Here is a 14,510-nt window from a genome sequence, read left to right as displayed (position 1 = left end):
GTATCTGTATAGCCGGTATAACCACCCTTTGGTATAACACACCTGCTTCTGTATCTGTATAGCTGGTATAACTGCCCTTCGGTGTAACACACCTGCTTCTGTAACTGTATAGCCGGTATAACTGCCCTTCGGCATAACACACCAGCTTCTGTATCTGTATAGCCGGTATATTAAACTGCCCTTCGGTGTAACACACCTGCTTCTGTAACTGTATAGCCGGTATAACAGCCCTTCGGCATATCACATCAGCTTCTGTATCTGTCTACGTCGTCTACGTCTGGCCTCAGCTCGGGTCCGAGCATCTGGGTTCGTGTCGTCTCATCCTCAGCTGTTCTGGGGGTGTATCTGTATAGCCGGTATAACTGCCCTTCAGCGTAACACACCAGCTTCTGTATCTGTATAGCTCAGTTATAACTTCTAATGATAAATATAGAATACAACACGGGGTATTCCATATTACCCGAGGTACCAGCCCGACCGCGCGTCGGATCGCCCGACGGCCGAAGGCCGAAGGGTGATCCGATCCGCGGGAGGGCTGGGACCGAGGGTGATGCGGAATACCCCGTGTTGTATCTTATTTATGTCATACCCACCCAAGAAAACACGCCTTTCAATGCCAAATGAGTGAAAATTTGGTGTCCCTAAACCCAACAAATGCAACAACATCAATTCCAACCTCCGAATTTTGTATTCGAATTTTCGAAAGCGGTGCAAGCGGTTAGGGCAAAACGCGTTCGAATCGTTCTATGGAACATTTGGAAGCCCCGGGCCGTACGCGTTAAGAACCCCCGGGCCGTACCGCTAGTTATCACACGGACCGGAACACCCGTATCGAACGTAATCGCGGCCCAGGTAGGACATAGTATAATATACACTAAACCCGAGTCGTAAATGTTTAGATATCAACATATTTAATCTTTTTATGGAGTGATACTCCTCGCAAAGTATCTGCCCTATATATGTATCATGTCTATACTCCACCACCGCAAATATGTTTGAAGAATTTTCGCTGTATACCTGTTAAGAAAAGTTTCCATATTATTATGACCACTTATACGACTAGTCTTAAAGCGCAAGATTTATTTGTAAAATCATTATTTTCATAACACAATACCTGTTGAGTAGAATGGATATAAATTTCCTTAATGAGACCAGGTATGCATGAAACAAGCACCGCAAAGATAGCAACACTGGAATGTGGCCAGGCTACCTTAGCACAAGTACTATTCAGCAAACAAATCGGAGACTGTAACACTGGGTGTGGATTGAATCATATCCAAACAAATACATTGTGTTCGCTATTAAACTGTAACTTTACTGCTAAATTATGACATAAATTGTATGAGTGACTATGTAATTACTTGAACATATCAATAAATGTGTATGTAAAGATGATTTTAGTTCATGAAAATACGGATTATGAAGCACTAGTAAAACATTGTGTTCGCTATTAAACTGTAACTTTACTGCTAAATTATGACATAAATTGTATGAGTGACTAGTATTGTAACTACTTGAACAATATATCAATTATTGTATATGTAAAGATGATTTTAGTTCATGAAATGATAATACAATACGGATTATGAAGCACTAGTAAAACATTGTGTTCACTATTAAACTGTAACTTAACTGGTAAATTATGACATAAATTGTATGAGTGACTTAGTATTGTAACTACTTGAACAACGTATCAATAAATTATGTTAAGATGATTTTACTTCATGAAATGATTACAATACGGATTATGAAGCACTAGTATTTTGTTTCCTAAATACAAATGTCAAGAATTGATACCTCATAGTACAAGTTTAAGTATTTTCATAGTAAATGTCAATGACACATAGAAGGCTAGAAAGTTAACAAGAAATATATTTTGTTTATAATCACCACCTTCAAGTTTATATTAGTGGTAGAATTTCACTCAGTCTTGAATTTATGCAAGTCAATAATTATTAAAGGTATCCAACTCAATGTTCCTTCCTATTATCAGAATACATTTTATTTCAGGGTTTGTTTAGGATAAAAAGTTTGTATCACGTTACAAGTTTTTGTAATTTTAGACCGTACACTTGAAGTTGTCGGACTCAAGGTATCAAGGTTTTAACTTAATATGTAGACCTTCAAATTGGTGCCTCGTTGCACTTTCATGTGCTACATTCAAAGACGATAGTTTAAAACGATTTAACCTCAAGAAAACCACAAAAACACGTACCTTCTTGCCTCGCCATGTTGTACAGTTCCCGCGAGGACAATGATGTTTTTTTACAAAATCAACAAATCGTCATTCAGTCCCTCGAGCTATCGAGCCCCGTGGAAAATAAACTCTCAACTTTCCCCGCCAATTTTGAAAACTCCCAGGGTCTTTCTTTGCGTGAAACGACGCTAATTCAGCCTATAATCCTTCCACGAACATCTTGGCAGCAGTTGCGAGTCTTCTGGTGGTAAAATGACCGAGTTTTGGTGGAGAATTTTGCGTACAAGAACAGACAAGTCGGGCATGTGCGGCCATCATGTGTGAAATTGACACTTGCTTGGCAACACTAACCAGTGGAGAAATCTATCAGGCCATACCACTTCGCAAAAATAGGGGCGTTCTGGCAAGAACCTTAAAACATGCTATCATTTTATTCACCCAAACCAGCCAATCCTTGCCATATTTCAACAGATTAATATCTTTACCAATATAATTATTAAATCAAGACAATTCAGTAAGATAATTACGGTAAAATCAAAGTAGCTTTTATGTCACAAAATAAAGCACCCCCCTAAAAAGTGGAAACGGCAGGTCTTTACACCTCACTAACAACAATGAATAGCAACTACCTGTTGAATGTAGCGGACGGGCTATTGTTCGTGTGAAAGCGGAGCCTTCACGGGGTACAGAGCCTGACAGGTGTAGTATAGGTTATATAAACAACTAACGGGACCAGGCTCGGACGCACAACAATCCAAAAGAATTCATCTAATTGAGTTCAAAAGACTCGATCGATGCTATGGACAGATTCATATGTATTCAAATGCAGCAACTCTTACAATGCAAAAATAGATAAATGCATTTCTTTATTACAATGAAAACATTCATTTTCGTCAGAAACAATAAAATCACATCACCAATATTAGACCATGGAGCTAGAAAAGCGAGTCTTTTAACTCCATGATTAAACCAATTATCAAACTAGAAAGGCCAATATTTGCTTTGGAGCAAATATAGCGATGGGTTCACCACATTTTACGACATGGCAGGGAAAGAATGAGAAACACAAGGGAAAACAATGATTTACATTGATATAACTATAATATGAAGTAACATACAACTAAAACAACAGTTGGATAGCTATTCCCTACTTTATTGGTTAGGATTTTTAATTGCATAATGCAAACTGTTGAATTTAAAAAAAAAAAAAAAAAACGTTCATGCCCCGCATTCCAATGCTGGATTCGAGCAGAAAAGCTTGAAATACCTACCAAAACACTTGAATAAAGACATACTGTCAGTATGGAAATGCTCTGTGCAGGTGTTAATCAAGTTAAATCCCAACAGCCAATCAGCAAGAAATGCTCTGTGCAGGTGGAAATGCTCTGTGCAGGTGTTAATCAAGTTAAATCCCAACAGCCAATCAGCAAGAAGTATAGAGGAGAGCTGCATGCCTATTGGTTGATGCCCTGCATTCCATTGTGATGACTCATGCCCAAACGTGGTAAACACGGCACACTAACACAGTAATACATTTGCTATAACACAGCCAAAAAACTCAAATAAAACCATTCTAAAAGCCTGTATCACAATAATTTAAAAAAACGCCTAGGGGTATTTGCCCACTGTACCTCCATACCAAATTTCAGGACCTTGGGCCCTAAAATGAAGAAGCTGAATCCATTTAAAAAATGGCAGGAGAAGGAGGAGAAGGAGAAGGAGGAGAAGAAACATCAGAAACTAGAAAGGCCAATATTTGCTTTGGAGCAAATACAGCGATGGGTTCACCACATTTTACCACATGGCAGGGAAAGAATGAGAAACACAAGGGAAAACAATGATTTACATTGATATAACTATAATATGAAGTAACATACAACTAAACAACAGTTGGATAGCTATTCCCTACTTTATTGGTTTAGGATTTTTAATTGTCATAATAGCAAACTGTTGATTTTCAAAATAATAAAAAAACGTTCATGCCCCGCATTCCAATGCTGGAGCAGAAAAGCTTGAAATACCTACCAAAACACTTGAATACAGACATACTGTCAGTATGGAAATGCTCTGTGCAGGTGTTAATCAAGTTAAATCCCAACAGCCAATCAGCAAGAAATGCTCTGTGCGGGTGGAAATGCTCTGTGCAGGTGTTAATCAAGTTAAATCCCAACAGCCAATCAGCAAGAAGTATAGAGGAGAGCTGCATGCCTATTGGTTGATGCCCTGCATTCCATTGTGATGACCCATGCCCATACGTGGTTAACAAGGCACACTAACACAGTAATACATTTGCTATAACACAGCCAAAGAACTCAAATAAAACCATTCTAAAAGCCTGTATCACAATAATTTAAAAAACGCCTAGGGGTATTTGCCCACTGTACCTCCATACCAAATTTCAGGACCTTGGGCCCTAAAATGAAGAAGCTGAATCCATTTAAAAAATGGCAGGAGAAGGAGGAGAAGGAGAAGGAGGAGAAGAAACATCAGAAACTAGAAAGGCCAATATTTGCTTTGGAGCAAATACAGCGATGGGTTCACCACATTTTACCACATGGCAGGGAAAGAATGAGAAACACAAGGGAAAACAATGATTTACATTGATATAACTATAATATGAAGTAACATACAACTAAAACAACAGTTGGATAGCTATTCCCTACTTTATTGGTTAGGATTTTTAATTGCATAATGCAAACTGTTGAATTTAAAAAAAAAAGCAATATGGGTTCACCACCACTTCGTGGTGTGGTGAACCAAGGAGCTTTCATCGAAAGCTCCTTGGGTGAACCCATAATTATTTTATGGTAGGAACGCGACTAACAGCGCCCTACCTGTGATAGCGATTGACAACGGCATTGCAGCTGGAGATCCTGCTTGACCGTATAATCAAAATTATGAAGTTCGACCACGCTTAGGCCACAGCAAGTAATATGGTTTGAAAAAAAAATTACTTGCTGTGGCCGACTTGACTTGAAAATCCACTTTTATTTTATTGCCCTAAAATCGCCTTGGGTACCTTTTAAAAGGCCTAGTGGAGGCTAGTACGCTCACCGGGCCTTACCCATCAGTCCCCCACCCCCACATCAAGACGTACCATTTCAAACATACACAAACACGCTTCAGATGCACCTTATTTATAGGCGTCTTGTCGATAAACGAAGAACAACATTCCATCCGCCCGCGCCTCGAGCCAGCGCGCCAGATAAGGCAAGGAACTGCGGACGGAGGGTCTGCATGTCGTTTTCCGTGAGGCGTATGCAACCTTTTTTATTTCCCCACATTGACGATAAAATACTTTTTATTACCGTAATTTGCGTAGCGAGTGGGCAAATTTTTTGTGACGGTCCTCCTTAATTTAGTGTTATTCAGGGTCTCCCCAGAAATTGTGAATTCATAATAGGGGAGAGGTGCTCCCTAAATAAAAAAAAAAAATTGAGTGAATTTTCATGAAAACACCAAGAGAATACCCAAAATTTCAAAACTTTGGGAAAAGTGCTAGGATTTTGGGGAGAGGAGACGCACCCTTGCTTCATTGGAGAGCCATAGTGATTCCTATGAAGTAGCACCACAAGACCCCCATGTAGACCCTCCAGTTTTGGGGTCGTCCACAGATTGATACCAGAGTTTAAGGTTGACTTTGCAGTCCGGATAAGGAAGCAGACCGCTCGTCTTGCCCTTGTGTTATTAGCCTGTCTGAGCCCGATATTTGCTCGGAGTATCGTACGTTTCAAAGCGGGTTAGCCAGCCATGCAGTTGCGGGTCGGCGTGGTGGTGGGCCTGCTAGCGGTCGCACTGCGATGTCCTGTCGGGATGGGGCAGTTCCCGTGCCCGAAGAGTTTCTACCGGTGTGCCGACGGGTACTGTCTGGAGAGAGCGCGGCTGTGTGACGGGGTGGCCCACTGTCGGGACCGATCGGACGAGAGAGACTGCCCCAGTATGTAATCATCTATTATCCTAGATAGCAATGTCTAGAGTTAGATGTTCAAGGGTTAGGTGGCTGTAGCCAGCTGCCGCCGCGCCGCGTGCCTGCAAATCTGGTGATGATTATACTGGCTATACAGAAACAGATCCTGTATTTGGTCTAGATCTATCAATTGCAGACTGGTCCAATATAGTCTGATATTGAAATTTATAGTGTAATACATCTGAACATTTGGTATATTTGTAAACTCGACACAATTCAGATGTTCATATACTTCTGCCATGTTGATTATATATTAATAGAATTGAAATTGAAAATTTACTGCATTTTCGTTATCATTTCATACTTAAAGCGTTTGAAATAGCCCCAAAACAGCCAGCATCTCTTTATTTCTTTTTCGGGTACCACCCATAAATAGCTAGAACGTTAACATGGTAAGATACGAAACAAGGAACCGTCTTCTGCCAGCGACATCGCATTTTTGCCTCACAAATATCATGCTATTGAATAGGGTTAATTCAACTTCCTAAATTAAAAGAATGACGACAAAATTGACTTTAAAAATCCAGTTTTACTGCACAAAACTCTTTCTGTGCCTTTTATAAATTATTAGAAGTTTATTGCAATTCCATGCCCGAAGGCTAATTGCAAGTTACAAACATAAAAGAATTCTGAAACAGAGTATAAAATAACTTTAAATGTACATAATGAAATCTACTTGTCAAAAAATATTGCTATGTCTAAAACTATGTCTGAAGGGTTTGACTTCTCTTCTGTAAACCATGGAAGAAGTAATGTCCCACCTTTAATATTTCTAAAATTAGTGGGTTTTGGGAAGTCGCCCAAGCAGCCGTATATAGCTGAGATAGGCTGTCAACTGAGGATTAGGGCACCCAAACCCAATCTTTTGTATCGCATACCAGGATAGGGACGCTTAAATTGGTTAAATCCAATGATGACAGAGGGTAGTCCTCAGCTGTGGCACCTTATTTTGGAAGCCAGACTGTTTTCAGGACCTACACAGGTCCGTTCCTCGGCCCCAAGGCTAACATTTCCCCGAAGAATTTGGGGTCTTACTCAGGGGGCTAAGGCAAAGTTTCCTTGGAGGCATGTTGGCCCTGTACTAGCCGAGGGGCTGGCCTTTGGCTTTGATTGAAGCTGTCTGCATCTCATCGTATCGTCCTAGCCTAATATTCCTGTCCCATACCAACAGAGATGTTTAGATTGCGTAAATCCTTGGGTGACATTTCGTCGTACGGTCCGGCAAATCAAGGATCCGCCGGTAGCCAGGATTTTGAAGGGGGGTTCTTCCCACTGCTTGATCGAGGGGACCTCGAGCGCCGTAGGCGCGAGGTTCCAAGGGGGGTCTGGGGACATGCTCCCCCGGAAATTCTGAAAAATGACCTTCTGAAATGGCATTTCCTGCGTTTTTGAGAGGATTTGAAAGAAAAAAATCAGAGATAACTTTTATTCAATGATACATTGAGCAGTTTTTCTACGATTCCAGTCCCGCTAGTGATACGACTCAGTCGATCTTTTAAAGAAACATCTTGGACCTTTAGATAAAAAGTAGACCAAAAAGTGGAGCTTTGAGACCTGTGGGGGGCTTCGTCCGAACCTGTAGCGCATGTAAAACGTGTCAGCAGCTTAACTGACCATCTGTGGACAACAAATGAGCTGCTGCCCGCTGTGTTTTCAATTACTGTAGAGTTAAGTGTCTGTTTGGCGCTCGCGTGTGTACATGTATATACATATGTTGAAGTCAAATTACAAGGTTGATTTGTAGAAAGATATATCTTATTCTGATTATAATGAAATGAAATGAAATGATCTTTATTGCATATCCTTGCCCAGACGGGCTAAATGCATACATGCTTTGTCACAGTATAAAATACATGTGGTGCATACATACATAATGTATGTTTGAGTTCTATACTAGGATTCTAAGTACTACATAATTCTTAAAGTTACTGTTTGTCTATAATAGGCATTTGTTAATACTAACCCATTTAGTGTTAGGAATTGTAAAACATACGTATACATTTGGCTGAGTCAAACATTTTCTCAAGTTTGTTATCGGCTGTCAGTTCTTCGTCGCCTCTGGGTGACCTTGATAACACATGATTGCCCAGTTGCGGTCTGATATAGCCTGGGTGCCAGACCCATAGCACACTAGACCCAAAGTATCTCAGTGTGCACTGGACTTGGCCTAGTATGCTATGGGTCTGGCATCCAGGCTAGGCCTGATAGGGAAAACCCGCGTAACCACTTCCATGCACATAGTGCTTCCTTTTACATCGTATATCCTAGAAGGTCATAGGGGAAGACTCCTATAACCTCTTGGTGTATCCAAACTGTACTCAACCCAGCTAACGCGAGGAGTTTTGGGGTCAGATGGACATCTGAATGATTGGATTTCAATGAAAAATTTAGCTGTTTCTTATACTTGTATGTCATAGCGTGTGATCTGTCTTTAAATTTTTTTCGCTAGTACATGTATAGTTTACTACGGCGAAAGCTCAGGCTGCCTACATTTGCGATCAAAATGTTGCTTTTTGCGCGTTTTGAATGTTTTGCCCCTCAAAAACGCGACGGAGGAAGACTTGAGATGTAAGACGGAATGGGTGGATGATTCCCTAGATGATAGCCGACTGTTGGTTAGTGGTTAGTGAAGTAGTCCGGAAACGTCCTTGACTTCTTAAATCCGTGTGGCCCTGAGGTGTCGTCCTTGTTCCGTCTGATGCCTTGGCCTGTCAGCACACTGAGTAACTCGTCTGTGCGCGGCTCTGATCTTCCAGAAGACTGAAAAAGAAAATACACATGAAGAGTGTACGTCTATATACACACTGGGTATTATGTACATAACACAACTTTGAAATAGATGCATGGTGTTTACGTTAGATACAAACAATTACAGAATTTGAGCTTACCGTCTGTTAACCTTTGCCTTGTTTTTGAACGATTGAAGGTCATGATACTTCCCTCCCTTTGTTCCTTCCTTCGTTCCTTGCTTTCTTCCCTCCTTTCTAGTTCCTTTCCTCCTTTGTTTCTTCTTACCCATCACGATCAGTTGTCAGTCTACGTTTTCAATCTCATGGCCATCAATCAAATCATGGTTTCCTCCCTTCTTTCGTTTGTTTCCTTCTTTTTTTCCGTTCTTCCTTATCTCCTTCCTTCCTCCCTACCCTAGCCTGGCATGGGTGCCAAACCCATAGCACACTGGACACAAAGTATCTCTCAGTGAGCACTGAGATACTTTGTGTCCAGTGTGCTATGGGATCCTATGGGTCTGGCACCCATACTCTCCAAGCAGAGGCTGTGGGGGAATGATTGTTAGCTTTTTATATACATGTATCTATGGCCGTTTTTTTGGTCGCTACTCCAGTCAGTGGCCGGCGACCTTCTCTGGCTAAAGGATACTGTCTTGCCATCGAAATGGATCTGCTTGGAAGTTGGAGATTAAGGCTACCCCACCCCGTTGTCCCACACTTTTAAGGAATTTCCTATCTTCTACTTGATCACGTCATCGATCTTGTTCTTGCCTTGCTCTAACAACCCCCCCCCCCCAATCCATCACGGGCCAAAACACTACCCTGCAGGAAATTTTTCCACAGTCTGGATTCCAGGCTAGGCATTATTCTGATAAGACCTCAACTACGTCTTATCAGAAACTCTGAGGTCCAGTTTCACCCGAAGGGGCGAATCGATCAGTAGGGAACATGCCGCTTGTTTTCTCTGGGCCTGTGTCCTTCCTTTTGCCATTAGCTTGTGCGTACATCTGGGACCCACTTTTTACACCTGGGAAACAGGTTGTTAGACCGCTGCCACCTTCCACCTGTCGGCCTGTTGGCTTCAGGTCAGCCTGCTCTAAAGCTGCGTTGTTCAGCGAGTGAGAGTGCCCTTCGGCGTAAAGCACAAACTTCCCAGGCACGAAGCAGCGACTGGTTACTTGGTATTAGGCCATGTTGATTTGATTATATGGATGACATCCACACGCGCATGAATTTTCGGCCGTTTCCAAAAAAAAAAGGTTTCAACCATACTGTAAATCGTACAAAACAGTTGCAAAATGAGCAAAAATAAACCATAAGTTACAAAAAAAATTAATAAAAACTATACCAATGTCGTAGAATGCCAAAATCAAACGAAAAAAGATGAAATTGTAAAGAAATGAACTTGAAGACTAGATTATTCGCCAAACCATATTCTGTGCCATTTGCTCAACCCTCATGACCACGTAGATTTCATAATGAAAAGAACTTGTTTTTTTTGCAAAACTTTTTTTTTTATTCCCACGCGCGCATCAGTTTTGGGGCTCCCGGAGGATGTCATCCATATAATCAAATCAACATGGCCTTACCTTCGCCAAGAAGGTTGTGTTTTCAGTAGCGTTTGTCCGTCTGTTTGTTTGTCTGTGAACAGCATATCTCAAGAAGCTTTTTATGCATTGTCATTGTAGGTGGGTGGGTCTTGATGAGACCTAGAAATGATTAGATTTTAAGCTCCCTGGTGGCTTTTGTTGGTACTCAGCAGAACGTACTTCCGGTTTTGATATCTCATGACCTAGACATGCTAGGGTCACGAATTTTGAATCTTGGGCTAGGGAATAATAAGTAACATGAGTTTGGGCCCCCTAGTGGCTTGTTCTGGAACTGCAGGAGCGTTTGTTGAAAAGTGTTTGAAGGAGGATAACTCAAGAGAACAAGGGCTATTGTGGGTGTGCGCAGATAGGGTTTTCTCCAAGTAGATGTTGGGTTACATGTTGTTTTAACGTCCCGTTGTTTTTAAAGTACGAGGTTATGTCAGCAGCTGGTATATTTTTCACAAACTTGACATTCGAAAACTCGGCTTGGACAGAAGGCACGCTTCCGGGCAGGCTAACCTTCAGACTAAACATGGCCTCACATTCAAAACAAAGGAACAACGTATTGGCTCTGGTTTTAATTGGGAAACATAGCTTCACATTATTCAAAACAAGGGAATAGTGAATTTGGCAGTAGCGATTTTGGTTTTAGCTTAGGCCACAGCAAGTAGATTTTATGGATGACATCCTCCGCAGACTCCAAATCTAACGCGAGCGGTCGAAAAAAACAAGGCGGGCCGAAAAAAAACAATTTTCCTACATTTTAAAATTTTGACTCAATCATTGTACAAATGGTTTTGATTCAGTGAGAACATCACATATACACAGCCAACATCACGTATCACTGCATCAAAGTAAGAAACAAAACATTAAATCAGAGCCTTTTCTTGTCTCCTCTCTTCATAGTTATCTGCCATCCACCTTCCGGCATAGCAACAGACATCTTTGCCCATTTTCGGCATGTTGACCACTGTCAGAAGGCAACAAAATTTCTTTTTTTTTTTCAAAAATCATGCGAAAATTAATGCGCGCACTGATGTCATCCATAGAAATTACTTGCTGTGGCCTTAATTGGGAAAAATAGCTTCACATTATTCAAAACATGGGAATAGTGCATTTGACAGTGGCAGTTTTGGTTTTAATTGGGAAATATATATAGCTTCACATTCCAAACAAAACGGACCCTCGTATTCAACAAAAGTCCCTTTGATGTTAATTGGGAACCCCTTGTGAGAAAGGTTAACATTTCTGACTCCGGGCATGTCTTTTCAAAATGTCAACCGTTTTACGCTAATGGATTCTCCTGTAGGGCTTTAGTCTTGCTCATTTTCTGCACACAGCGAATAAGGCCACAGCAAGTAATTTTTATGGATGACATCAGCGCGCGCATTAATTTTCGCCCGATTTTAGAAAAAAAAAACAAGAAATTTTGTTGCCCTCTGACAGTGGTCAACATGCCGAAAATGGGCAAAGATACCTGTTGCCATGCCGGAAGGTGGATGGCAGATAACTATGAAGAGAGGAGACAAGAAAAGGCTCTGATTTAATGTTTTGTTTCTTACTTTGATGCAGTGATATGTGATGGTGCCTGTGTATATGTGATGTTCCCACTGAATCAAAACCATATGCATTTGTACAATGATTGAGTCAAAATTTTAAAATGTAGGAACCTTGTTTTTTTCGGCTCGCCTTGTTTTTTTTTCGACCGCTCGTATTAGATTTGGAGTCTGCGGAGGATGTCATCCATAAAATTTACTTGCTGTGGCCTAACTAGGAGTTTAGACAGTACTACTGGAGGGTCTGCATGGAGTTAGGAGGGGGTCCCGACAACGCTTTATTCTACGCAAAAGTTTGAGAGCTGGCATATGCCTCTCCATTAGGTTTTACGATAAATTCTGGGTAGCTACAACGCATTACGTAGAATCAAAACGGCGAATTATACTCAAAATGTGCCACTTACGCTTTACGTTGAATTTGAGCGGTCTGTCTACGCTCTATGTAGAATTAAACGCTTTACGGAAAAGGGCATGCAGTCCCCCCTATACACTGGCTACAGCATCTGTTTTTGTGGGCTATAGCTGTACCTTTTCGTTGTACATTGTCGATATTAATCGATACCTATACAGCACAAGTAATAATTTTCTTCACCTTTACTATACATATTTCAATGACGTTTTCAAGCATGCGATTTTACTAGTAGTCAAAATTTGAAATTTAAGCCTGCAAGAAGTTATCTACTTATTAAAATTGTAAGAGTGTTTTCTAACATGCCTTCAATGACTTCAATTTGAAATGCGTAAGACGACTTCTCACAAACGTCCTTTGCAGTTTCCACTGTTCTAACATGGCGACACCTTTGACACGGTGACTTGTTATTTTGCCCTTTTCCCTTCCCTCGAACCTGACGTGATTTGTTAAACATTTCAGGCTTAATCACCGTGAATCCGGCCATATCCCCAGTGTTGACATAACCCGACCCTGACGTCTACATACTAGTACTATATCGCTCAACTATAAGGCCACAGCAAGTAAATTTTATGGATGACATCCTCCGCAGATTCCAAATCTAATGCGATAGGTCGAAAAAAAAAACAAGAACAAGACAGGCTAAAAAACAAGATTCCTACATTTTCAAATTTTGACATAACAAACTTTCGTTATTAAACAACTATTAAAACATCTATTTGTCACTGAAACAACTTGTTTTATTTCCTAAATCAGGCGAAAATTACTGTGCGCGCTGATGTCATCCATAAAAATTATTTGCTGTGGCCTAAGATCAGTCGATGCAGATGTGCCGGGCACCCAAAGCGATGTCAGGGCAGTAAACCTGGTTTGATTTTCCAAGTCAATTTTCTAATCTCTTTTTGTAAATCAACCCTATCCGATTGTATACAACTGTCAGTAATGTCGGTGAAGATTAGTTACTGTCAGTAATATTTGTGTAGCCTGGGTTCCAGACCCATAGCACACTGGACACAAAATTAGCCTGGTTACCAAACCTATTATAGCTCCCGAGTCCTACATCCTCTCCGCAATATTTGCGGAGAGGATGAGGACTCGGGAGCTATAATAGGTTTGGTAACCAGGCTAACACAAAATATCTCAGTGAGCTTTGTGTCCAGTTAGCCTGAGTGTCAGCCTTGTTAGCTTTCGTCCGCTACCCAAGGTCCGCTCCCCGCCGGCGGGGAGCGGACCTTGGGTAGCGGACGAAAGCTAACAAGGCTGACACTCAGGCTAGTGTCCAGTGGGTCTGGAAGCCAAAAATGCGATGTCACTGACGGAAAACGGTTGCTTTTTGTTTCGTCAGTATCGTAGGTTGGTTCTAGCTGTTCATTGTGGTAATAAAAGGTAAAAGACGCCTCATGTAGCTTGTTCAAATCTTAAAGTATGCAATGATGACGAAAATGTGCTAAGGAATGGCAGTAAACAGACAGTAAGACACAGATTTCCCGGACCCCATACAAATTTTCCTTTGTTTGGTCGCCCTGAAATGGTAGCCTCTACCAGGCTTCGGGAGGCGGCTGGAAAGAGTAGAAATCGGTCAAATAGAGAGATAGCATGCCAATGGAGTTTGGTAGGCTCAAGGAGGTTGAATATTCTGGAGAGAACAGTTTGCTGCCCGTCTCTCCAGCCGACCAAACTTCCCTGGCATGCTATCTCTCTATCTCTCTATTTGGCTGATTCTACTCTTTCCAACCGCCTCCCGAAGCCTGGTAGAGGCTACTGAAATGGCATCACATGCCTTTATTATAAGATAGACACATTACAGCCATTCGTTAGTCTTCAGGCTTTAGCCTATAAATAAATGGATTTTGTGGAGAAAACAGGCGAAGCGTTATGTAAAACCGCGGTCTGTTATCTAAACACGAGATAAGGTGGTGGGTTGTCAGGGGAATAATTCATTAACGCCTGCTGGAACAAAAATAAACACCAATTTGTAAGGAGACAGGGCAGCAAGGGGACCGCTGGTGGGTCAGGGTCTTGGCTGATTTTAACCCCGTTATACATGAGGGCCTGCATGG

General features: G+C 41.4%; 1 protein-coding gene across 1 annotated transcript in view; it reads left to right on the top strand.

Moving 5' to 3' along the window:
- Window positions 1-5,812: 5,812 nt before the first annotated feature.
- LOC109468759 (basement membrane-specific heparan sulfate proteoglycan core protein-like) overlaps window positions 5,813-14,510 on the top strand; it is a 27,031-nt gene continuing 18,333 nt past the window's right edge. The window contains exon 1 of the mRNA XM_019767087.1: window positions 5,813-6,134. Within this exon, the coding sequence (XP_019622646.1) occupies window positions 5,948-6,134 (187 nt within the window). The 5' untranslated portion in view covers window positions 5,813-5,947. The remainder of the gene's footprint in view (window positions 6,135-14,510) is intronic.

The sequence above is a fragment of the Branchiostoma belcheri genome, unplaced genomic scaffold, assembly GCF_001625305.1.
Source record: "Branchiostoma belcheri isolate BF01 breed outbred unplaced genomic scaffold, Haploidv18h27 scaffold2, whole genome shotgun sequence".
Classification (NCBI taxonomy): domain Eukaryota; kingdom Metazoa; phylum Chordata; class Leptocardii; order Amphioxiformes; family Branchiostomatidae; genus Branchiostoma; species Branchiostoma belcheri.
Note: the sequence above shows the minus strand (reverse complement) of the source record. Positions and strands in the feature narration are given on the sequence as shown.